The sequence below is a fragment of the Equus quagga genome, chromosome 16 (genome assembly GCF_021613505.1).
Source record: "Equus quagga isolate Etosha38 chromosome 16, UCLA_HA_Equagga_1.0, whole genome shotgun sequence".
In the NCBI taxonomy this organism is placed as follows: Eukaryota; Metazoa; Chordata; class Mammalia; order Perissodactyla; family Equidae; genus Equus; species Equus quagga.
In genome coordinates this window covers 34,212,767-34,239,902 of record NC_060282.1, presented here as the reverse complement: position 1 = coordinate 34,239,902, position 27,136 = coordinate 34,212,767, and the positions used below count along the sequence as shown (strand labels likewise).

The window sequence follows — 27,136 nt, the reverse complement described above, 5'->3', positions numbered from 1 at the left end:
GTGATTGGATAATTTGCCCTGGAGTTACTCTAAGGTTGAGCACCCAATTTGATTACATGGGGTTTGCTGAGGGACCTGATTCCCAGGAGCTGCTGAAGCAGATGTCACAAAGGAAATTATGCTTTTGAATCAAAAACCAACCTCCTAGAGTCCCAATCCTACTCGGGGGGAGAAGACACACATAACTCAGATAACAAGATATAAAATGAAGATCTAAATATTTATTAATTACAATGATCTAAATGTTTATGAATTACAATAGAATGTAAAATCAGTTAGCTATTTTTAAAGACATGTAGCCCTTAAAAAAAAAGGAAGTGATTTTTAAAAATTCGAAGTAAGAAATCTAGTACATGCCAAGATGACATTTTAAAGTATCATCAATGAATTTTCACACAGCCTTTCCATCACAATAATATTCATTTATATCTTCAATCTTACACAGCAACAAAGTCACAGTGAGAAAGACAGCAATTGCTTCTGAAAGGAAATCAAAGAGGCCTAGAGCGATGATTCTTTCAAAAGGATCTTGGGGAGTTGAAATAAGGTCTGCTTCTCCACGGGCTGACGATATACAGCTGGGATGGGAACAGCAGCATCCTTTTCTCTGATTTTACCTTTGAACACAACAAAAGGAACTCAGCGTTAACATTCTCCCTCACAAAGAGATGCCGAACTCAAGCCTAACCTCCAAGAAATGCTATAATCAAAGTAAACACTTATCCCACTCCTACCAATGCTGTTAATAGCATGTTATAGCATTCAATAGAATTTCTTCCTCTTGCTAATCTTCCTCTGAATTTTTAATACGACCTTCCTGGATTGGAAGAATAATTCCAATAGTCAGGAAATAACAAAAAAGCTGAAACTTTTGGCTCTGTAGCATTGATAAAGACTTAGAACATTCAATAATGAAAGAGAGCAGAGCACGGAATACATAGGGCCTCATTTTTCAAGTCACGGGGTTTATGCAGGGAAGCACAGGTTATCACAATGTGAAAATGGGCAGTGCCTTACTGGGTATGTATAAAACTAGTCTTCTGACAAACAGCATCCCTAAGGAACACAAACACTTATCCCCATCCACCAAGTCAACCTCTTGTATGAATCTTTTGCAGATTGCTACGTGTGGAAACATCCAAAAACATACCACAATTTTTTTTTAAATTTAGAGTCAAAGGAAATTGCAAAACTGGAAAAACATGTAGATTTAATGAAGTCATGGAAATGATGTTAGAAAGATGCTTAAGTCACAGCAAAGCCACTGCCACGTAGGCATCTGGACAAGAAAACGACTGAAAGAAAAAGAAAACTGACAAGGATGATGTTAATAGCTGCTTCAAAAAAGAAAGATCTGAATGTCAAAAGACTAAGAGAAAACTGATAAAGCACTCACATATTTTTTCAAAAATGATCATGTCTTGGAGCCAGCCCTGTGCAGTAGTGGTTAAGTTTGGCACATTCCACTTTGGCTGCCCAGGTCACGCATTCGGATCCCAGGCACGAACCTATACCACTCATCAGCCAAACTGAGGCAGTGGCTCATATATAAAGCAGAGGAGGACTGGCACAGATGTTAGCTCAGAGCTAATCTTCCTTAAAAAAAGAGGAAGATTGGCAACAGATGTTAGCTCAGGGCTAATCTTCCTCAGGGGAAAAAAATCATCATATCTATAATACTATTCCAAAAATTAAGTGTGAAAGAAAGTACATCAAATACTATCAAATAATTTTCTTGAAACATTATACCCCCCAAAGCAAGATTTGGTTCATTTTTTATTCATTCTAAGTTCTAGAAGATAGTTGCATTTACAATACAGAGATTTGTTTTCCCAGATGAAGACTTAATCAGTTTATAAACTTTGACCATGAGATCATACTCTCTGTTTTAAGTAGAGCCAACTTTCCTCCATCACAGGCCCCTCTGTATGTTCCCAGCCTACTTGTCTCTTGCTCAGATTTGATTCTTCAAGGCTCTGCTGACTGTTTCCTGACATCTCAGAGAATAAATCTCCAGCCAGCCTGAAGCCGTCCTCAATCTGGAGGCTCAGCTAAGTGTCCTGCGTCAGGAGGTCTTTTATCAGTGTTCCCTTGGATAAACTGTCCTTGAGTCTTATGTCACTTTGAAGCCTTTGACCTTGACCTTGGACTCTTCAAATGCTTCTGAAGAGAGAGGCTAATTTCGTATGTGGTCATGCACGAATCCTTTCTTTGCCCACCGTCCCTTACCAACAGCCCCCAGCTCAGGGGTGGGCCTGCTTCCCGGTCCCCGCCGTGGAGTCTTCTTCTGTCCCTCTGGCTTTCAGTGTGACAACTTCTCCCTTATAGGGTTCACGCTCCACGGGGGTAGGTGTGCAAGTCTGAAAAAGAACATCGCATTTCTCTTTTGTGGTTTATCGACTTCTTACATTCAAAGCTAAGTGAAGCTCCCTTAATGAATTGTGAGAGCAAAAAAGAATCTTGTGGATTTATCATGTGCCTCCCACCCCCTTGCCCTTTCACAGAAATTCCTGGGAACCTTGGGTACCTGCGTTGCCCTTCTCTTTGCTGGTGTTAATCCGCACCAGGCAGAGGCCCCGTGAACACTTTCCAATGATCTTTCTTCCACTGCAACTTACCCTGGGGCCTCTGCCATATCCTCCCACCATTCTGAGTTCTATTACCATCTTACAGTCCTTTCAAACGTTCTACTTTTTCTTCTAATTTAATCCTAGAAGTCTGGATCCCTAGACTGCTTTGCTGTACCTCTCCTAAGACTCTCAGCATTTGGGTTCAGATTCGAGCAACTTGTGTGTGCTTTCCCTCATTTCGGTGCGTAAGTGCGTAACAGGCCTCCGCAGAATCTCACGTCTTGAACTACACCTCTTGGGCAGCCGACTGTGCAGCAGAACCCTCAGCTGGATTCAGCTCGAGTTAATTCAGTGCTTGAGCAGAGATTTGAAATCTGGACTTTATAAACGAAGGGATTCACAAGCAGTAACTAAATTATACTGCTTGTAAACGTGGACACAAATTCACTGACAAGTCAAGACGCAGCAAACCACAGTGATCACGTTGCCCGGGCACGTTACTGAACAGTGTGCTTTAGTTCCCTCAGCTGTCAGCAGGGGACAATGACAGCACCTACTTTATAGGTGGTTGGGAGGATTAAATGTTGAGAGGATTAAATAAAGTAAAGCATTTAGAATAATGCCTAGCATATAATAAACTCAACAAATACATATATGTGTGCATGTCTATAAACACACACACGGACAAATAATAACATTTATCTTACCTGGACCACCAAAACTAATATAGTGCAGTGATCAACAATGTGGGCTTTGGAGTAAGACAGATCTAAGAGTGAATTCTTGCTCTGCCATTTACTAGTTGTAGGGAACTGGCAAGTTAATAAATCCCTCTGAGCCTACTCACTCATCTATGAAATGGAGGGAATAAAACCCCTCTCCCAGATGCATGAGATCGCCCAGATACAAAGCATTTCCTTCCTTCACTCGAGAGACATTTATTGAGCACACGCAGCCCCAGATGTTTTGTCAAGCAGAGAAGACAAAGCAACCCACAAAGCAGAGAGCGTCCCTACAGCTGTGGGACTTGAAGCACGGTGTCGGGCACATGCTGAGCACTCAGTCAGTGGGAGGATCTTGCCCTCTGCTCGCCAGTCCAGCCTCTGTCCACCTTCTGTGTCTGCTTAGATGCTTTGCTGGACTTCCATTTTGGCTCACTACCAACTCAGTCCTTTTCTTCACCCTGGATCCTGTGATCATCTTGAGGAACATCGATACCGGGAAATAAAGTACTAGCCTCCCATTTCTGCCACCTAGCCCCGGACATTGTGGTCACCGGGAGCCTACCCACATCTGAAACTTTAAACTCATTAAAAGCCCCGCTCTCTGACCACATCCTCCCTTTCAGGTCTTTGGTCTCTGTGTTTTTCCCTCTCCTGGTTTACTTTCCAAGCCTCAGGCTGTATGATATATTGCTTAAACCTAGGGTGACCACATAATTTATCATCCAAACTGGAAGGCTTCTGAGAGTGTAAAGGGTACTAAACATCATTAACAGGTATAATCCAGGACTGGGCAGGCAAGCAAACCAGGATTTATTTCCACCTTCCTTCAACCCCTCTCTTGCCTGCAATCTAAAGGGTCTTGCCTTCTTCTCTTTTCCTTTTGGCATTTACATTCAGGAAAACCCATGGCATATTTCAGTTCAGTCATCAGCCTTTTCCACCGCCAAGAGCCCCTGGGGAAAGGGATGTAAGTGGGCAGATCTTTGTGTCACCTGCCTTGTGCCGTGTGTCCCTCATCAGCTCCCACTCCGTCTCCCTCTGCCTCCAACAGTTCCTTTGAAACTTTAGTGCTTGTAGTTTTCAGCTGTTACTTTGCTGTCTCTCCTAGAGTCCTTCCTGGGAACTGATGGCCAACAACAATGATTTAGGCAGGGCCATCAAGCCGGGGCCCCATCCTCAGGGCTGGGCTTGCTCCCCAAGCTGGTTGGTCCCTGGACAGATCCCTCCTTGAGCCCAGGTTCAGGCTCAGGGACTGCAGTACATGACTCAAACCAGGCGAGTCAGCGTCCTCCCTAGATCTTTCTGCTAGGGCCATGCCTTTGCATGCTGGCACACCTACCCTCCTTTTGGCCTAAATATCTCTGATTTATCCTTTATAACTCAGCCCAGGCAATCCTGAGTCCAGGAATCTATAGCCCTACCTGCCACATCCACATCTTGCTTACCACAATTTTCTGGAATTATCTGTTTTCTTGTCTCTCCTCCAGCAGACTTGGGGCCAGTTCACTGCTGTTTCTCCATAACGAGAACTCAATAAGGAGCTGACCAATTCCTACCAAGAGTGGAAGGGTGTGAAGGGAGGAGATCCACAGCTGAGCTTTCTTTCCTCTTTGTGTGGGTTGTTCTGGCCTGGGCTGCCTCAGTTTCCCTCACACTCCTTAGTTGTGCTTCACCATTTATCTGTTCTCCAGACTGCACTTTCTCTCTGGCCGGCGGCCTTCCGTGAGCAGGTCTAGCTCACCTGGAGGTCTAAGAACTCCTTTCTGGCTGCCCGGTCACCGCACTAGCAACTCCACAAGGCACCTCTTAGCCTGGTTGGTCACTCTGGTCACACTGACCTCCACATAGCACTGACCTGACCAGCCAGTTCTCATCTGCACACGGTCTCCTTCTTTAGCTCCTCTGGGCCCCGCCTGGGCAGCGACAGGTTTCCGCCAGAATGGCCATGGGATAGTAATCACTCCTGCCCACGCCTCCACCTCAGAAACAAACCAACCCTCTCTGAGGAGGCTTTGCTGTCCCACACTTCACAGTCTTCCCCATTGACAGACAAGTTGACAAGAATCAAAGACAAGTTAAGCTCCAGTTGCAAGCCTCCCAGTAATTTTAACCTTTTCATATCTTCTAGTGTCCCGAGAACACACCTTCAGAAGGCTGATCTGGGTTGAGGCAACAGTGGCTGCAACACCCAGGCAAGGCTCGTCAGAATTAGAGGACCACGCCCACCCCCAACAGCAGTTTTCTTTCCATCTTGATGGCATTACCACCAACAGAATGGCTGGAGGGTAAAGTGTACGAGAGGCTATGCTAAGAAATGTAGAAAACAGAGACAGCACCGGGCCCACAGGGCACGGGTGGTTTACTTTCGTAGATGAAAGTTCAATGTGAGTTCACAGTGCTTAATGACAATTGTCATTGCGATGAGTTAGCAGAAAGACAAAAATGAGAGTTATATCACAATATGCAGTGCTATGAATAAATATTAATTACAATCATCATTAAACATGCATAATTGCAGGAATGGTTTTTGGTTAGCTGATCAGAGGAAAGGGGAAGCTTTAAATTGATGCAAAATTTAACTGTTATGTCTGCAGAGAGTTGAGCGCTGGGATGCTAGACATTCTGAGACTAGCAAAACCAATAGAGAATACTGGATCCCAAAGGAGTTACTGATACCACACAGCTCATGAGGGCTAAAATACAAAAATAGCAATAAAGACAACAGAACTTCCAAATGCCAAAGAGCAGACATTGGCCCAACACCAAACAGTCCTGAGCAGCGACTCCCTAGAATGACAGCCACACCTGGCTGGTGAACTTGAATGTATACTGAGCACTCGGTGCACGTTGAGCTAAGCTCTCCTGGAAACTGTGTGTCACTAGAACATGAGTAACCACTAGGTTTAATAGAGGGGCTCTATAACAGGGAAAACTTGCATTTTGATAATGTTTTACGATCTGCCAAATATTTCCATTTGATCCTCGAAATACCCTGTGAGCTATTTCTCAGACAATGGACAAAGCTGGGCCCTCTCATTTCAGGTCTGGCTCCTCTGGGAAGCCTGCCAGTCTGAGGGTAACTGAGCCCTGTGCACAGGAGGGGACCCTCGAGGGGTGATATCCTCAGGATGGGGGCAGGTGGCTATGTGCTTGAGTAGGGATTAAACTTTATGACTAGTATACTGCAGCGGTAGAGGTTAAAGGCACTGGCTTTGGAGGTAGAAAAATCTGGGTTTGAGTTTTGATGCTGCCACTTAGTAACTATGTGGCTTCTCTAACCCTCAATTTCTTAATCTGTAAGATAAGGATACCACTACTTACCTAGGGGGTTGTTGTAAGGATTAAACTATGTCTGGCATATAATTGGTCATCAATAAATATTTACTGAATGAATGTTGAATGTTTAGCTAAAACAGGAAAAGAGTATTTAGAAAGTCCCTATATGCAGTGTTATGTTGTGTAAATATTGACAACCAAGCTCTACCTTCCCTTTTTCTCACCACCTCTAAAGCCTTAATTTTTAGCACTTGTTTATTTCCATGCTGTAAATACTCCCACCATGGCTGATTTCAAGCTACTAAAGCGACATCACTGAATGAGGAGCTGGGAAGAGATACACACAAGTGTCTCTCAGGAGCCAAAATGAGCTGGCTCCAACATATGTACCACTTTTTGTAATTATTAGAAATCAATCTGAGAAAATTATAGCAGTTGATGCCATGTCTTAAACTATTTTCTCTGAGCTACCACATTGAGAAAGACGTTGACAAAGTGTAATTTCAGAAATGGAGAACACCCATTTCAAGGACTAGATCAGCCATCTACTCAGTTTCATCTTATCCAAAAGGGAAATTATGCTTCTAGTTGCAAAGATACAACCCAGTCTAAAAGCTTTGGCAGCAGTATTCTGAAACCATGCATTACTCCATGAAGCTATTCCTGTTTCTCTAGAAAATGCAATGTGACCCGTATTTTCCAGAATAGATTGGGTTGCTTATGACTGAAAAAAAGAGAAAAAGAGATGACTGAAAGAATATCTGTTCTTCCAAATTTTGGTGAAAATTATAACACTCTAAACACATAAAAATTCTAGAAAAAGTAATTCATTTGAGTTTAAAGAGCTATATTTATCGGTGAAGAATTAAGAGTACATAGTTGATTTTGTTCTCTCATGATGCTCTTGAACATTTAAGTTGCTCTTACTTTTTTTCCTTCCCTCTTTATTTCTCCTTCTGTTCCACAACTTCCCAAAACTCCTTCTCTTCTCCTTCCCAAAACTTTTCCTTAAGAGACTTTTATATAGAATTGAAATATGTATTTTATTATGTTATATTTAGCAAATAAAGTTTGACGTTTCATCTTCTTAAATTTCTTTCCCTTGAGGATTAGCTGCTTAAATATTAAAATAAATACAGTAACAATTCCCCAAAGCTGTCAAATTGGATAAAAATGTCATTTCTTTCCTCCAAAATTCCTCACAGCTGCATGGCATGATGCTGATAAGTTTTATTAAATAACAAGATCATGGACAAGAATCAAGCTCACAGATGACCCCACTATATGAGTAGGGGGTAATCTTCTGAGTAAATTGACTGAAATTTCTTTCTATGTCCTAGGAAACTATAGTATTCACTCCTTCTATTTGCAGTTTGTTTACTTATCAAATATCTACTATGTTCCAAGCACTGGGCATATAAATATGAGATACTGTCCTCAAGGAAATAACACTCTAGCCGGGAGACCAGCTGAGTTCTGGAGCTGACAACGCTGATGTGTCTCCACAATCAGAGCTCTCAGAGTCCAGGATGGTAAGTGGTTAATTCTCTTGGGAAGGATAACAAGAAATGGTAAGGGCCACTTCTGCTTGCCTTCCAACTCTTACCACAAAGAAATCTCAGTATTTTAAATAACAACCAAAGCAAGAGCTCTAAAAACCTCATGTGAAATTAAAATCTAGAATTCCTAACAACTCTTTTTCTTAACCTTAGTGTGATCTTTTTTTCTATAAAATTATCTTTGCTTAATGGAGAGAAAAATATTTGAAGTGTCTCCAGACAATCCCCAAACCTCATTTTACCCATTTTATTTGATACTTTTTCCACATCAACAATTCTGCATGCTTTGAGTTTCACAATCATTTTCTTTTCTTTTCTTGCTCTACAGAGGTCCCATAATACAGTGGGAATCAGAAAGGCCTTATCACAAATTCTGGCTCTTACATTTGCTTATTGCTTAGCCCACGGAAAGTTATTTGATCTTGCTGAGCCTCAGCTTTCCATGCTGTAAAATGGGGGTGATAATATCTCCCACATGGCTTGTTGTGTAGATTAAGTAAAATAATGAATATAAACCACCTAGTACAGTGCCAGACAGATAGTAAGCGCTCAGAACAACATGTGATAATAATGTTAACAACTATTACTTAGTTATTGCAAAAACAATAATGCACTAGAATGCCTAAAAGGGTGATGATATCAGAAGAAAATACTAAGAAATTAAAATAACTCACTAAATTGATCGTGAACTCTTAAAAACAGACGTTGACATTAATTTTGCCAACAAAACATAAACAGTTTGAAAAAGGAGACCTGATGAAGCCAGTCATTTGGTGATCTCTGCTGCCTCAAACATTTTTCCCACAAGAAGGAGACTGAGGCAAAGTCACTCATTTAAATACAGTCTATCAGGTGTTTCCTGTTAGTCTAGCGTCCCTACTGGTGAGCACTTGGAACTGACTGCCAGGAGCCGCCCTGCCTTGGATCCACTTCAAGTATCAAATAATCTATCACCCAGTTCTGTTGATTCTACCTTCTCATGATTTCCCACGTCTACCCCTTTCTGTTCATCCCTTGGACATCCCCTGAGTGAACCAGCTACCACAAATGCCTCCAATTCAGATTAATTTTTTTTGAGAGACTATTATTTCCAAACCTAGTGTTGAGTAATTTATCACCCATTAACTCATTTAACTCAATCTTTATGGCATACAGTAGCATTTATTGCTTTAAGTATATAGTTTTTGGAGTCAGATAATCAGAGTTTATGCTTTGGTCCTGCCATATACTAGCTGTGTGACTTGGATAGGTTTCTTAATTTTTTGAAGCTTCAGTTTTCTAATCTTTAAAATGAAGAAAATAATACTTCCCTCCCTCATAGGCTTGTCACAGTGTCAGAACCCTTAGCAGCAGGCCTTGCATTCAGTAAGCAGTCAGTCAACGTTAGTATTGTTATTATCTATCGCACAAATGTTTCGAAACACCTAGGATTCTCACAGTCACTACCTACTTGTCAGCTGTCGGTGTCAACACATACAAATTACCCTCAGCAAAATAAACTGTAGCCTTAAACAGTCTGACTGAAATACAGTATATAAAGAATTATAGCATCCTGAGAATTTAAAGCATTCTAGAGCGCTTGTTTACTTAATCAAAGCTTTAGGAAGTGTTAAAAAAAAATGGATGAATCTTGTGTAATGGACTCGGACTCCACAGTAAAAATTTTTCACAAGACGTTAGAGGAGAAATCAAACAGACTACAAGACCCAAAGGAAATGAATCGAAAAATAGCCAGAGAACTTTGGAAAGACAGAAGTATATTTTAGAATGGAAAGAAGATGAAGAAGCTTTAGAACTAATCCAAGGGTTGCCAACTCTAACGTCTACACGGCCAGGCGAGGAGCATTTACGAGTGAAGCCTGCTGGGCTGAAAATCAGAAAGGCAGTCTCTGCAGGGCTCCCATCCAGCTTGGGCCTCCTCTCCCCATGCAGTATTGAGAGCACAGGGTGCCTCACCTTACCCCCAAATCCAGCAATTTAGATGGTTTTAGTCTCAAATTTTCCAAAATGTTAGCATATTTAGTGAAGCGAATTTTTAAGACACTATGTGAACTGAACCAACATGTGAAAGCCCAAAATATATTAAAAACAAATATCTCTTTTATAATAACAGAGTTATGGCAAAGACTTGGAGGAACTCTATTATAGATTTGGTCATCAAAAGAGAAAAGCAAAGAGAACTGACATTTATTGACCTCCTACTATGTACCTTACATTTTAAAATCTCATTTCAGTCTTAAAATTTGTTAAGGAGAAACGTTGCCGTCATTTCCTAGATGAGGCAACCCAGGCCAAGGATGAGAGAGAAACTTGCTCTTGGCCACACAGCTAGGAAATGGGAGGCAAGGCAGAATTCATATTTAGATCTACATGACCCCAAAACTCCAGCATTCCTCTGCCCGTCGTTAGAATGCGCCTTCAGACGTTCAACCACAGGGAGCATGATGGAGGGTTGCTGAGCTTGAACTTCATCCATTTGTTTGCACGAAGGCCACGCCTTCCGCTGCTGCTCCCAGCCAATGACAGCACGCCATGTCGCTGGTTGACAGGAGACTAGGCTCCAGGGCTGCCCAAGGCCTTGCTCAACCTATCTTAGACACTAGGCAATTTAGGATGCTTCCACCCGTTTTCTCTCCCTCTCTCCTTTCATGGGGGGTCAGACCTGAATGGCACTCCGACGGCTCTCCCAGCCTTTCCCGGCTCCCTCCTATTTTCTCTCCCAAGTGTTTCCCCTAATACAAAGGTCGCACTTTTGTCCATCTGGGTGACTGCTTCTCAGAGGACCCTGACTAACCCAGTTGCCAAAGGCCCCAGAGCCCCTGAACTTGACTGGGAAAACCTGACTTGGTTCTTCAGGAAACCCTGAATAGACACCAATTTTCCAGGGAAAATGCACCCATCCAATAATGATTCTTTCTTTGAAAACTGGTATTTGCTGGAACCTCTCCTATCAAGTCTGACATCCCAGGAACGTGTTAAACCGAGGGTATGTGACAAGAACACCAACCACGTACAGGAGCGAGTGGCAGTTGAGCCTGTGGTAACAGCCCAGTTCGCTACAACTCACCTGGTCCCTCTGCTGGATCCGTTTGTAAACATATTCAGCAAATGGTTTGCGCGGAATAAATCTCCCATCTCCCGCCGCGACGTTGAAAACTCCAGCTTCATATACCACTTTGCCTCGGGAAATAGTCACGAGGGGCACTCCATGGCAAACCATGCCCTCAAAGATGTTGAAGTTAACAGCCTGATGGTGAGTTTTTGCCGAAATAGTCCTGTTTGTAAAAACAAAGAGGTTCCAGATCATCGCCAGCTCATCTGACAAATATAAAATATTCAAAGAATGGCTTAGAAGAAAATTTAGCAACTCTGTTAAGCCATAGCTTCATCACTGGAACAAGTGACTTTAAGAATAGAACATAGCATTAACATTTCATTACAAAGTAATTACATTTTCTGAGAGAAGAACTCAATAGATCACTCTTTCCCATGATTAATGAGGATGGAGTGGGTGGAAGGAGGCCATTGTCTCTCACGCTTAGATTTTTAAATTATTTTTTATTTATCTGTTTAAAGAACAAGATATTAACTATAAAACGCTTTCAACACATATGAGTCTGATGAACACGCTGATCCAATACTCAGCCCTACAGAATTTTTTTTTTTTTTTGAGGAAGATTAGCCCTGAGCTAACTACTGCCAATCCTCCTCTTTTTGCTGAGGAAGACTGGCCCTGAGCTAACATCCGTGCCCATCTTCCTCTACTTTATACGTAGGACGCCTGCCACAGCATGGTGTGCCAAGCAGTGCCATGTCCACACCTGGGATCCCCACAAACGAACCCCAGGCTGCCGAGAAGCGGAACTTGCGAACTTAACCACTGCGCCACCCGGCCAGCCCAAGCCCTACAGAATTTTAACTCTTCGCAGCTGCCAGAGAGGCTTCCTCAATACCTCTCCCCAGTGCCATTCCCGTCCCTCCCTTCCCAGAGGGGATGGCTAATTGATGGTTATCAAGTTGAATTTGATCAATTATCAAGGAAAATTATATCTTGAATTTTTTTTCCCTTGTCTGCAGCAAAACCAGAAATTCAAAGATAATACAAATAACAAAATAAGCTAGAACTTAATCTCTTAGCATATTCTATGTCATGCATTTGCATATTCACCCTCACTCTCAGTAGTTTATTAATACTTTCAATCTTATGCAATATGATTGATGAATTCCAGGCTGGATATTTGGAAATGTTGGATGTCTCCTTTCCCTAAATGTTATTAAATGGTAAAGGTGGGGGAATCTGGCGGCAGTGAAAAATATGGGAATAATCTGAGTTCTGGTAGAAGTTTCTACAAACCCTCTCAGGAATGGACTGAAGGGAAGTACTTTGCTAAAAACCCCAAGGCTGTGTCAGAGAAGAGTAGACAAAAGCTCTACGAGCCCTAATCCAGAACGGCACTGCTAAGAGACTCCCAGCTTTTGTGTGCTACAGTCCTAGAAATGGTGGCCTGCTCCTGGGCTCCAGGATCCTACGCCCAACTACCTACCCAACCTCCTAACGTTCCTAAGTAGAATTCTTGGCTTTCAGTGCCTACCACAACCCATCCACTCAAGTTTGCTCTTCCCTTGAGTTTCTCAGCTCAATAAATGACCCCACCATCCACCCTTCCTCACCCCTCAAACCATCATCAAGCCTGTTGGTTCTACCTCCAAAAAGGAAATCCCAAACCTGCCACTTCTCTCCCTCCCCATTGCTCCACACCTCCATCATCTCTCATCTGGATGACCAGAATGCCTCTTACTGGCCTCTTTGTTCCCACTCTTACCCTCCTATACTCCTCACTACTCTCTGCAAAGCTGCTCAAATGATCTTTTAAAAGTAAAAATCAGATCATGTCACTTTCCTGTTTGAAACTCTCTCTGGCTCCAGTCTGTCCCCCAAGAGTCAAATAACTGTACAAAGGCACAGATGATAATAATAATAAAAAATAATGCACTCCCCAAGAGGAACATCAGTACAGAAAAGAAAAAGGGTAGCCTCTTGCATGTCAGGTAATACTTTATAAATCAATTTCATCAAATAACACCTCCTCAAGGTAGAGAGTATTTTCTATACTTTACAGGTAAATAAATTGAGATTTAGCGAGGTTAGGTAAGCTTGTCAAAGGACATATGACTAGTTTAATGAAACTGAGATCTTTTTATATTTTTTTAAATTAACATACCATAAAAGTGACCTTTTTAGTGTATAGTCATGTGGCTTTTGACACGTATAGATTTGTTGTCATCACAACAATCAGGACACAAAACAGTTCCATCACCCCACAAAACTCATACTATCCCTTTGTAGTCACACTGCCCCCACCCATAACTCCTGGAAACCATTGGTCTGTTCTCTATCTCTACAGCTTTGTCTTGTCAAGAATGTTGTACAAATGGAATCAGAGAGCATGTAACCTTTTGAGACTGACTTCTTTCGTTCGGCATAACTATTTTGAGATTTATTCAAGTTGTTTCGTGTAGCAATAGTTTGTTCCTTTTTAATTGCTGAGTTGTATTCTGTTGTATGGATGCGCCACAAAGAGTCTATCCATTCCCCTCTTCACCTCCTGAATGACATTTGGGTTTTTTCTAGGCTTTGATGATTATGGATAGAGCCATCATAAACATTCACGTACATGTTTTGTGTGAAGGCTTCTGTAGCGTAAATACCTAGGAGTGGAACCGCTGGGTCACATTGCTGGTGTATGCTGCAACAAAAGAGCTTTCAGTGGCCTTAAGAACCAACTTACTGATACAAAGAAAAGTTTAAAAGATCAGGAGCTAGTTCAAATACAATAACAATAATTTCAAAAGGAAGAGAGAAAGATATTGATCAAATAGCAAGTAATGTCACTGAAATAGGAAAATCAATAAAATACTTAAAGGGTCACTAAGTATAGAATGAGTTATGGTGAGTTACGAGTTGATGAAAGATACAAGCTCGAAGACAATAAATCTTGGAAACAATACAGAGGAGCTTCAGACCTTCAGGTTAAAGTGACTTAGACCATCACAATCTCTCTGCGATGTTTCCATGGTCTGGGCTATTGCTTTCCTACACATCACACTTACACTGATGGCGGAAGCTCTTGGGCTTGTACTGTAGAATGTTACATAAACTTGTCTGGACTGACATATTAGTAAGGCTGCTCTATGGAGAAAGTAAAATGCAGAAACATTCATGCTGAAATGGTTATGGAAGTACAAGATTGGGAGGCAAAAGAGGAAAACCTTAAATCGTAAAACTCTATTTTTTCTAACGGGATGTTAAGAGTTACTGACACTCTTAGGAAAATAATCTAACAGAAGAAAGAAGCTCTGTATGCAAAGATTGTGATTATGATATTGCCTAAACTCTTGAAAAACTGAAGTATAACAATTTTCCAATGACTATTCAGTGAAATATTGGGCATCTATGAAAGACTAGAATTAAGAATATTCTGGGGAAGCAAAGAAAATGATAATTATATAACGTTAAATGGGAAAAAGTTATAGAGAGTATATGCACTATATCTACAAGGAAAATACATATGCATGTGGCCAAATACAAAAGGAAACATACAAAGCGACGTTTTTGTGGGCCAGGAAAACACAAATATGCAAAAAAACAAATATGAAAACAAAAGGTCTATGACAGCAAAATATCAAATCAGATTTCTCTGCCTCAGCCAAATAAAGGTCATTACCTTGGCTTTCTCAGCCTTGGGGTTAGCAAAAGAGAGAAGGCAATTAGGCAACATCTAAGTGATCCTTAATGCCTTTATAATAAGGCATTATGTAAATGAGGTCAAATTAACACGAAATGTAAATTCTAGGCATTATCACCAGCAGCAAAAAGAATGTGCTTCCACTTTCACATTTGAAGGTGTCTGACAGGGTGTCATTCCTCACGCAATTTCTTCCTTCCAGCCAGAGCTGTAATTCTCCAATTCTTTAGGAGCTTTCACACTTCTGAGTCTTTGCACACTCAGTTCTCTTTACCCCGAACACCCTTCTCATTGCTCATGTCTGCCCCTCTCCCTTCTCTAAGACTCCTCTCAAGAATCCTATTCCCATGTCAATTATATCTCAATAAGGCTGGGGAAAAAAAAGAAAAAAAAAGAATCCTGGTCCCCAGAAGCCGACCCTGACAACCCAGGGCAAAACTGAGCGTCTTTCCTCTGTGGTTTAGCATTATCTGAATAGACTGTAATGATCTCTTGATAAGTCCCTCTTTTCCCACTTGGTGTAGACTTTGAGACAGAGACCATCCCCACACACAGTAGGTGCTTAATAAATATTTATGAAACGAAAAAAAAAGAATTGCACAATTTTCTTCCTGTCAGTTTTATTTCCTGCCTCCACTGTCCTCTGGGACTTGACTGTGTTTTGGAAACAGAATACTGAATTAAATGGGATGTAAACATCCAATCCCAAAGTTCTGTGTGTACTTAACATTTCTGGCGAGCTGTCCAAGCTCATTAGTAATAAATAAATAGACAAAATAAAATTGTTATAGTTATCATTCTCAGTTGCAGCTTATCAAGTTATACGAAACACCGGCTCATCAATACCTAGCAACACTTAGCAATACCACTATTATCAACACTAATAAGTATGAAGCTAAGTATTGTTACCCCATGTCCCAGACGATAATGCTGAAATGGAGCTGTGTAAGAGCTTGCCCAGGATTCACACAATCTGTCTGATATTGAATGAACCTCTGAGAGGGCGGATCACTTGCACTTCTTGAGAATACTGGTGTATTGGTAACCCCGCCAGAAGAAGGTTATAAACATTGTGGTACATTTCAATATTTAATTAATGGTTTTAAACAAAAATAGAATGAAATATCATGACAAGATTTATAACATGTATTTAAAATCTATTCGTTACTAGTGCAGTATGGGAGGTGGCGGTCGATTAATGGAATGAACACACGTTCACAGTCATGCAAATGTCTTTGTAAGACACCTGTTGTTCCTTTGAACACGCTTCCTCCAAGGCAGAGCCTTCTGTTCCAAGGCAGAAGCCAGGAACGTGCCCTCCCAGCCTCCTTTGCAGCTGGTGCCTAGGCACGTGACCTGAGCTCCTCCAAAACGGTGCCCCAGTGCCAGACTTTTGCAAGGCAAGCTGGTGACTCAGGAAGCAGATGCCACAGGAATCCATGTTGGTGAGGGTGGAGATGGATAATCCTGCTTTTAGGGCCTGCATGACAGAAGTTTAGCAGTGTGATCCAAGCCCGCTGCAGTGAAGCGATCTATGCTGGGCCAGCCGTAGAGCTCTCTGCTGCCCCGTGGGAGGCCTGGGCCTTGGTCCTGGCTACAGGCCTCTCAGCCTAGTCCTCTGGCCCTCCTGGAGATTCTCTGAGCCACCAGTGCCTTGAATACATTCCCCATTTGTTTGATTACATAGAGTAGATTTCTGTTGGTTGCAGTTAAGAATCCTGCCTAATATATCTTTTTCTTTCAATACTCGCAGTATATCTCTGAGACTTTCTGAAAAATCTCCTTTTGTGATAATCTCAAAAGTATAAACTTGAGGCCTTTCTTGAGCATGAAGCCTGAGCCCAAGTGCCCTGCAGGCCTAGTCCCTAGGATGGGCCCTGGACAGAGGTGAGGGTTAAGCACCGTCTCTTGACTAGGGCCTTTGTCATTCAGCACACAGGAGCAGACCCATCCTTCTCAGAACTTTATGGAAAAATAATGCAACATCTCCCAGGTTTTCATAAGTTGCTCAGAGGGGCTCCATCTGATGCAGCACAGGTCCGGGTGAGGGCCAAAGTCAGACTCCCATAACCTCTTCTGCAGAGCTGCTGGGCCTCATGTCATTGGTGAGCAGGTGGTGCTTTGAATGCTGGGAGACCATCTTGGAAGAAAGCAAGAACACACACGCCCAGACTCTGACTAAATGGGAGATTTCAGTCAATGGACTAGCCTCCCTTGTGGTAAGAGTCAGCCACACTGTGAGATACACTGGAGCAGGTGTCGTGGCTCTTTGCAGTGTACCTCAGCTCTTAAGTGTCACACACACATGATCCCATCCTGAGAAATGCAGGGTAGCAAGCACTGTAGTTTTGTCCCTTGGCATTCATTCTCCCTTCCTCTGGTGTCAGCACCCCAATTTTTCTTTAAGAAACTTCTCTCGTACATTGGAGATAATCTGGCAAGACTGTTAGGTGTGTTGCCCTGTTCTTGCCTAACCACAAGATGGGCAATTGCATTCTGTTTCTCAGGAATTTGAATCTTTGGCAGAGTGACAAAAAAAACTTAAAAGTGATTGGAGGGTGCCTTCCTGAACACAGACCAATTCCTGCTGTAGGATGCCCAGAGCTGCCCCGGGCTCTGCCCTTCCAAACCCGAGAGTTGACTGCTCCTTCGGTCTGTGAGCTTCCCATGGCCTTCCCGCAGAGTGTGTTGCTGCGTAAGTGAGTGCAAGTGGTACTGTTTGCAGCCAAAGACCCTGACTGATAAAGACCTTGTCCTTTGGAGAGTAACTCCCTTAACGAAGAGGCCATGGATGCTTCTGAGGAGAGTTCAAAAGGTCTGTGATTCAAAAAGAACCTAGAAGCTATTCTCAATCAAATCTGTCTGCAGAACAGATGCAAATATAGGGTGATGGTCTGATTCATTTGTAAGCAAAACCGAAGAGCTGTGAGATTCATTATCAAATGTTTTTCAAATTTAACAATATGCAAGTCAGCCCAGGAGAGTGGCATTCATGAAAAATGCCTTCTCTCTCATTACTGATTGGATGGCTTGGCTGTTGGCCTGTCCAGGTGGTGACAGGAAGGATAGGAATGATTAAAGCCTTTCCATCTGGTGAGTGAGGCTGGAGTTCCCGGGCCACTGACTCTTCATTAGCAGTTTCACGGGAAGGGTGTTCTCAGTGGTCATTCAGCCCCAAGGGAATAGCTGCTCTTTGTCAAGCTTGTTTTGAGCTTGTATCAAACAGGCACGTCTCTCTGCAGAGGGGTGTCAAGGTTGTCTTACTGAGTCCCAATTATACACATCTCCAAAGCTCAAGCCGACAGGGAAGCAGAAGCCCTGAAGATAACATTAAGCTATTTTCCAACTTAGTCAATAACTTTGATACCACTCACATCACAGCTGCAGAAAAACATTCTGTCCCTTTGCAAATAGCTTTCTATCAGAGCCACATGCTCTGATAGATGAGAACATCACTGAAGCCAAGCCTGCAGGAGGCTGCAACACCACCCATGTGCATCCAGAGAGAACACTGTGCAGAGGAAGAGAATTCCTTAGAGCAATGTGGGTCTTCCTGACCCCAGAGAAATGACTGGCTTAGGTATTTTGCTATATTTCTCCAACTCAGCCACTTTGTTCATGGCACAGATGGATTCTTACCAGGTTGCCATAAGGACCAAAAACAGCTAACAGAACCATGTCAGGGCTATTAGCGGCATCTTTAAAAATATACCTCATCTCTCTACATTGTGTTTCATGACTCCTTGTATATTCAACATGAAAGAACAATAATCATTCGGTCTTCCCAACAACCCAGTGAGGTGGGTACTATTATAACTCTCACATAATAGATGGGGAAGATGAGACACCAAAAGGTTACTCACACACAAGTTTCAGACCTAGTAAGTTCACATAGCTCAGGTGAGACAAGACACTAGACAATATTGCCCCTTGAAAGTTCTGTGGGAGGCTACCTGGAAAACATTCAGTCAATAAAAACATTCTTCATCCACCAGAAAATAAATGGGAAACATCTTGTTCTATACCTTCTGCTGTTTCTTAGTCTCTCTTCTGTTTAGCAGCAAGGAATTTAGGATGCTATTAAAAATTCCTTACACTAAAATTGGTCATTCTCCATGTGATCACGATAGAAGATATTTTTTTGACGTGTGTTCCAATTGTCTATTTCAAACTACCTCTCTTGTCGTTTCTTGGACGTGACAAGTTATATAAATGGGGAGCAAAGCAGCCACATCTCTGGAAATGCAAAATGGCACTCCTTCAAGTACACTGTAATTATTAAGCAAAGTTGCTGCTCGCTGCACCCATCAATCTTCCACCCTCTATTCAGACTTCTACACCGGCCTTCCACAGAAGAGAAAATGGGAATTGCTTCAGCCACGTTATTAAATCTAAATTGGACAATAACTTGGAACTCTATTGGTCCTAAATCGATGACAATACATTTAATGCAGGTTCATAAAAATGCTGCCCAAACATTGACTTAAAGAAATAAACAGATCAGGTAACCCTGCTATTTTGTCCTTGGAGCTACATCATATAGGTCATGGATGGTGGCATAGACCGTGGTTGGATAAACTAGATTTAGACACTAGGAAGTTGACCTTGAAAGTAGGTACCGCATCCTTCACCTCTGTGCCTCACACAGCACAGAGCAAATAGAAGGCATTTTATATACATATTTATCTGAAACTAAGTTACTAGCAAATTTCTGGATTACTGCTTAACATAAATATTGCATGTTCTATACACTTGTTTTCAGAAAGTGGGGAACTAAAAATAATTTAGTGTCTCGAAGGAACAGGAACTGAATGTGAATCAGCAAAAGCTAGCATGATACTAGGATGTATGTCTTATGAATATTAAACAGATGAGTACTTATAGGTGGGGAAGGATTATTAGCTTTCGGGAGGCAAGGCTGTTGGCCTGACATATTGGTAAGAGTTAGAAATCACTTTCTAAGGTCGCGTTTGGACTTAGTCTCCTAATAACCTTGTGACCCTTCCTGGGGAGCTGCCTTGTCCTTGACAAGATGACGTTGTTTGACAGACTATCTATGGGTGCAACTTTGGCAGAAAAAGATGTCAGTTTTTTACATAGGAATACACTGGGTAAAATTCATACAATATCCTTCCTAAGAGTTAAGAGTAGGCCAGGTAGTTATTATTACGTTCAGTTCTAATGCCATATTTTAGGAAGAAAAAGGAAGGACTGGAATTTGAAGGGAAGACAGTAGGCTTCTCATCTAAAGGGATGGAAAAGAGAAAGCTGGATAAGAGAAATGTCTGGGGGACTTTTAACTTTACTCTTTTTTTTTGAAAGGAAGAAGATGACCTATTTTCCCTCCATCCCTACCGAGGGGAATAAAAAGAGGTAGTAAGCATAAACGCTGGCAGATGAGATGTAGTTTGACACTGGAAAATAACTTCTTGACAACGAGGGAGTGAGGTCTGCCAGTGAAGGAGAAAAGTGAAGTCTGTGTCCAGGTAAGAGAACCATAAACGCGGACTGCTGAAGAATTGTGTGAAATCAGCCGGGATGGGCTGCGGCATCTCGTCAAAAGTCAGAGAGAATTTCTAGCTCTGTGGTTCTCAGAATGGAGGCCTGGCCTCCAGCGTTCTTGAGAAGGTGACGAGGCAAGCATAACGTCGTATGATTCTCTTCCCAAGTCACAACTGAAAGGGCTCTCAGAAACTCCAAAATCATCGAAAATATTTTCTTCTAATAACCATCACAAATACGTATGAACTGCTTGCTCTGTGATGGGCATCAAAGGCATTATCTCCTTTAATCCTCACAGTAAACCTATGATATCAATATTATTATCATCCCTATTTTATGGGTGGAGGTTAAACTCCCTGCGACACAGCTAAGCTAGCATGTGGCATAGCTAGATCTTGAACTTAGGTTTGTGAAGCAAAAAGGTTTCTTCCCTTTCATGATGAAAAACTGCTCATTTTAACCACAGTGCAGGGTCTGCAAGCTCTTTTGGAAGTGGCCTGAGACACTCAGTCAATAACTATGCAAAGTGCACAGTATCAGCACCATGTTGATGTATTCTGCCACAGCTGGCAAATTTTACCTAATGCTGACTGCTCAGAACCATTCGTCAGTTTTGAATTGATGAAGCCACTTATGATCCAAGTGTCTAAATGGAATTTCTTTAGATTCTTCTAGACTTGAGTGGCATTCTGTTGTGAATAACAAAGTACCTTTTCCAAGCACTTCTTGACTCACCACCTAACGACTGTGCTATGGAAAAATATGGAGCAAGGGCTGTTGAGGCACCAAGTCTTCCTCAGTGTTATAGTGTGAACTGGAGATCCAGGATGACCACTGGGGCGCTGACCTTGGATATTTAATGAGAGGAGCCTAAACTCTAAATCAGGAGTTGGGAAACTACAGCTTGCAGGTCAACTCCATCCTACAGCTTGTTCTTGTAAATAAAGTTTTACTGGAACACAGCCATGTTTGTTCATTTACATATTATCTATGACTGCTTTTGTACTACAATAAAGCCTAAAATGTTTACTATCTCACCCTTTACAAAAGGAGGTTGCTGACCCCTGCTATAAATGCCTCCAGTGGCAAAAAAAAAAAACCCACAAGGCTTTGAGGGGATTGGAAGACCTAAAATCTTGTAAAGGGAGAGAGCCACAAAAAGACAAAATGAAAGACCAAGAGAAAAAAAGAGAGAAAAGGAGCAGAGGTAAAGAAAAACAAAGAAATAATAAAAGAGTTCAAAGGAGGACAAGCGATCAAAAAGTTGTGAGGCAGAGGGACACCTGTGACCACCCCAGTAAGTTCCAGGTATGGTCACAGTCCATTAAGCATCTGCTTTATTCCAGGTACTTCCTGGGCACTGCCTCACTTAATCTCTCAACAACCCATATTATTATCTCCACTTAACAGAGGAGGAAACGGAGACTGAGAGAGGTGCAGTAACCTACTGGAGCAGCCCAGTAAGTAAGTGGCAGGGCCAGAAATAAAACACAAGCAGGCTGACCCCCTACTCCATTCTCCTTCCTGCATGCCCCAGCCATCAGTGACCAGCCCCCTGCCCAAAGGACGAAAGCAGTGCGTTCTCCACTCATTGAAAAGGTGACAAGAACACTTGGAATCTTAGTAGTAACTCCCTGCTTTCCATGTGGGCCAGAACTAAACACCTATTCCAGTCGTGGTGTGCTCTCGCATTCCATTGACCCCCTAAACAGAGGATTTGGGAGGCTCCGTCAAAGTTAGAAGCACAGCCCCAGAGTCTCAATTAGCAATAAAGCGGTATAGTTCCAACTGGACCCGACCCAAAAGGCACCTGCTTCTAGGATGCACTGTCGAGTCCAACAGGCAGGTGCCGAGGCTAATGCAGTCACTATGACATTGCCTCTGTCTTCCTGGAGCGGGCTCGAGGCTCAGAGTGCAAGGTGGTGATGCTGAAAAGCTGTAGAAATGCAGCTGTGAAACTGACTCAGCTGTGCCACCGAGCATGCCTCAGGGCAAACTCATCCATAATGGAGGTGGGGAAAGGGAACACACCCAAGCAGGGCCTGCTAAGCTATCTGCCACTGCAGACGTGCCGAAACCCACTGGCTGGAGAAAACTGGGTAATCACTGCCAACATCCACTGGGTGCTTAAAGCCCTCGGCACTCTTACAAAGACTTTGCATATATTAATGCCATGATTCTACGTAGCAGCCTTCGATATGGGTATTTTAATCATGCCCATTTGACAGATGAGGAAATTGAGGCAAACCAAGGAAATGTAACTCACCCAAGTGTACATTGTCAGTAAGTGGAGAGGCCAGATTACGAACCCGGGAGGTCTGGATCCAGAGACCAAGTCTCAATTCTGTGCTGTAAGTGCCCCTTCCTTCCTTAGGTGCCCTTTTGGGAAGCTGTAACTTTGCAGTGTTTAAGAGATTGGACACTGGAGTCTACCCAGGCCTGCTCTGAATCCCACCTCTGCCCTGTCCAGCTGCGCTATTTGGGGCAAATGACTAGCCTCTCTGAACCTCAGTGTCTTCATCCTTAAAGTGGATGCCCACAATAGTAATGGCATCTATGCCTCAGAGGACGGAGGGTGGAAGTGAAGCAGCAATCAATTTGTGGCTCAAATTATCTGCTGGCTCATCACATGGTACAAGGAGCCATGGGGGCTGCATCTGCTCCGCCTTCCCCTGGATCCTCCTTCAGCTGCTGTGACTTCTGGGCCAGGTGTGTGTTTGGCCCCATGACAAAGGTAGATCCTCACACCACAATCACCAAGTGCAGAGGCAACAAGAACTGGCACGAGTTCCACTCCGTCCCTGTGGGGCTCCGGCTTGTGCTTGTGGTTCCATGTTTCCTTGCTCTTCCCACTTTACCCCCATCTTCCCTTCCTAAAGGTTTACCTGCTGGACTTAAAGCTCCAGCATCAGACGCAAAGACAGCAGCCTCACAGACACTGCTTAACCAGCTCCTACAATTGTAGAAGGTCAAGTCATATATACATATCTGTATGCATATGTACATGTGAATGTATGTATCTATCTGTGTGTGCACATATATAAAGATGCGTACACATATATGCATATGTATATGTATATATACGCATATACGTGTATGTATATGTATGTGTATATGAGTATCTATATCTATATCCAAGTGGTTCTACTTCTTTGTCTGAACCCTGACTGATTTATTCTGGATGGGTTATTTCTGGGATAGTTTCTTGCAGGGCTCTCTCTTTCCTTGTCTTTTGTTATCCAAAAGCATTCACCTTTGACATTCTCATTTGCTTTTCTTACATTTACTAATAGCACCTCAGTGGCTGAAAGCCATGGCCAAGTCATTGATGATGACATGGTGATGGTAAATACTGATACTCAGTTGCAGCTTCCATTTACTGCATGCTCATAGGTCAAACCCTATGCTAGAATCTTTTCATAATTATTTTATTTAATCCTCCTTACAACCCTATGGAAGCACAGCTTTTTAAAATATCTATTTTATAAATGAAGAAATTGAGGCTCAGGGAAGTGAGTAACTCACCTAAGATCATAAATAAGAGTCTATATGACTCAAATACTAAGTGCTTCCCCACTGTATATTACCTCCCACTGCAAGTGATCCATTCAGAACACAAGTCTGGAGTAAAATGCACATTTATATAAAATTTTACCCCATCTTCTTCCAGAAATACTAAAGCACCTTAAAAGGAAACCATAATGCAAGGTAGAATGATTAGGCCTAAAAACAGAATAGAAAACTTTTAGAAAAGAAGATGGTACGAGGCACTTGTGAGTAGCTGAATTCGGGTCTGTAAAGGAGATCCTCCTCATCAGCATACATTTCGATGCAAAACCTTTTCCCCCAAAAAGGCAACCAAAGAATGAATCAATTTTAAGGCTTATTGTCATGTTTTCTTTTAGATCTTGTGTACAATTTATTCTCATAGGTGCCAGAAAACAACAAATGAGGCAAGGGAAGAGTAGGAGGTTTGTCATATATTTAGGAATTAGAAATGCTGGTATATTAAAAACAAAACAACTTGGGTCTTTTATCATGTTGCTGAGAGCAATGCTCGCATCATTAAACTCTTCTTGTCTCTGGTTTATTGCTTAAATAAATGAGGTAGAATCACTAATTAGGTTGGCAACGTTACCGTAAAGAAAGTCAGGTTCTAAGAAATGAGTTTCCTCAGCTGAGAATTTTAAGACCACTATTTCACAGCTCCGGCCTACCAGCTATATAGACAGCTCTATTCACTTCTGGCTTGAGGCAAAAAAGAAAATGAAATGAAGCGGTCGCCTTAGTGGGACATTGTAGCGCATCCCTACCCATCTATGGGTTGATCCTATACTCGTTCGTTTAGCGTCTATTTATTGATCACCTTCTCCAGGTCATGCTCTGTTCTAGGCACTGGTAATGAGCAGTGATTAAAACAGACAAAACTCCCACCTGAGTGAGGCTCACCCTCCAGTCACACGTATTTCTGAATGTTCAGGGATCTCTTTTTATAACATGATTCCAACGTACGAACAAAATCAATTTTTCAATAATACTAACATGCATACAGCACTCTACAGTTTACACAAAATACTTTCAAGCAAGTATAGCATTTATTCCTCAAAAGAACCTTAGGGAGTTTGCAAGAAATATGACAGACCTTTAAAAAAAGAAATAGTATTATGTTACCAAAAGAAAAATGCCTAAAGGGCAGGAACAGATATTTCTTTATAAGAAAAAACCTTCATGACTAATAAACAGGAAAAGGTACTCAACTTCTTTAGTGCTCAAATATATGCAATTTATAGCTGAAAGGTAACAATTTTTACCTACAAAAGTAACAAAAGTCAAGGGAAAAAGAAAAGATTGTGCCCAGAGCTGGTAAGGAACCAAGAGGTGGTGTCCACATATGCAGAGAGCCCTTAAATGTGCACATGCTTTCACACAGTGATTCCACTTTTAGTAGCCATCCAATGGAAATGATCAGAAATTTGGACTTAAAACAGCAAAAAATTTAAAAAACTGTAAAAGTTAACCCATTACTATGAAACCTAGATGAAGGACATAACACAAAGAAATAATATAGAGAGCCTTTCCTGGAACCACAGTCACACACTGTCACATGCCCAAAAATGTTTTAATGTCCCCGCGCGATGTAATGTCGAAGGAGCATTCCATCGAAACTGCAGCTACGATTGTGCCCCGTTGGCACGCCAATTACAAGGCACATGGGCGGAAGAGGATGTGTATAAACAGATGTGAAACTATGATTGACAAAGCAAACTGGAGTTCAGGGACTACGGTTGATTTATCAAGGCTTTTTCTCTAGGACCCCACCTTATAAAAGTCATTTACTTTGCTACCTCCCTGCTAGTTTATAAATCTCCAGTGTCATATCATTTTGTGCATGATAATGATAAATAATGATATTAATTTTCCTGGAGTTTTACTATGTGCCATGCACCATGTTGAAGGTGTCATCTCCTTCCAATGACCCTCAGAAGTTGGCACTATTATTAGCATACTACATCTTACTGAGAGGAAACTGAGCCTCGGAGAGGGGAGTAACTTGCCCAAGTCGGTTAGTATAGACAGCTAGTATAGGCACAGTTGGGGTTGAATCCAGTGACCCAGTGTGGCCCTTAACAGCTGGGGCACACATCCTGATCTTTTACCTTATATTACAGTTATTTGGAGTGGTTTTTTATCTGTCCAATTAGATCCTAAGTTAAGGGAAGATATTTTTCTGTCAACTCTGAGTGCAGTGTATTGCACCCAGTTGGCACTCAATAAATGCTGGGTCATCAGTGAACACAGCTGCAGTTGTTTGCAAGCTGCTTCTGACTCCTCTGCTTCACTCAATTTCCAATCTTTCACCAAGCTGTCACGGAGGATTTTCCTTCCCAGGAGAAAAAAAAACAATCTCTTGAATCAACTCCTCTTTTTTCAGTTTCCATGCCATTAGCTTGTCTGAGTCCTTATCCCTTCAAGCCGGGCTCCACTCACAGCCTCCTAACCACTGTCCCTGCCTCCAGTGCATCCTGCACCCTCATCGCCCTAACACACCATTTAATCAAAGTGTGCCGACTGACGAGCCCAGGTGCAAGACCAAAACTCAGACCGCAGGGTGACCAGGTGTGGGGAGAGCCCCTTGACTAGTCACCTTTGACCAAAAGCATCATCCCAGGTGACAAGCAGTCCTGGTGTAGGCTTAGATTGAAGGATTTGTCTGGACATGGGACTTTAGCTGCTAAAACCGGGCAAGTTCCAGGCAAACCAGGACAAGCTGGGTACGCTACATTCTCCTCTCAGGCTCCAAATCCCCTTCTCTTTACTGCCGTGCACTCTCCAAATAACATCATTTTCTACTTGTGCCACTCAAAGATTGGGAAGCACAGATTTAGATAAATTCAAACGCAAAGACATTCAATAGCTCATGCTAGCTAACAGAAAATCTTCTATACTTAAACTAACATTCAAAGACTTGGCAGTCTGGCCAGGACTAATCTTATCTCCAAGTGCCTGCTATCCTGATCCCTCTGCTCCAGGCTTTCCAGTCTCTTGATTGCCCCTTCAATGTATCTTTCTCATTTTCCCGACTTCTCCATCTGGATGGCTTTACTGCCCCCTGCCTACTTATCCAGAGCCACCCCCAAGGATCCAGTTAATTCAAAGCCCTTTTGCAAGCCCACCCTAGACTTCTGTGAAGTCTTGATGAGCTCAGCTCAGGACAATTATTTGGACCACTCATTTGTCAAGGAGTCAGTCACATGAGA

General features: G+C 42.3%; 1 protein-coding gene across 1 annotated transcript in view; it reads right to left on the bottom strand.

Moving 5' to 3' along the window:
• Nucleotides 1–207: 207 nt before the first annotated feature.
• The window catches only part of DPYS (dihydropyrimidinase), an 80,159-nt gene continuing 53,230 nt past the window's right edge, over nt 208–27,136 (bottom strand). Inside the window, exons 9-11 of the mRNA XM_046642521.1 lie at nt 11,198–11,405; nt 2,230–2,360; nt 208–617 (exon numbers count right to left, since the gene is read on the bottom strand). Of these exons, the coding sequence (XP_046498477.1) occupies nt 2,244–2,360; nt 11,198–11,405 (325 nt within the window). The 3' untranslated portion in view covers nt 208–617; nt 2,230–2,243. The remainder of the gene's footprint in view (nt 618–2,229; nt 2,361–11,197; nt 11,406–27,136) is intronic.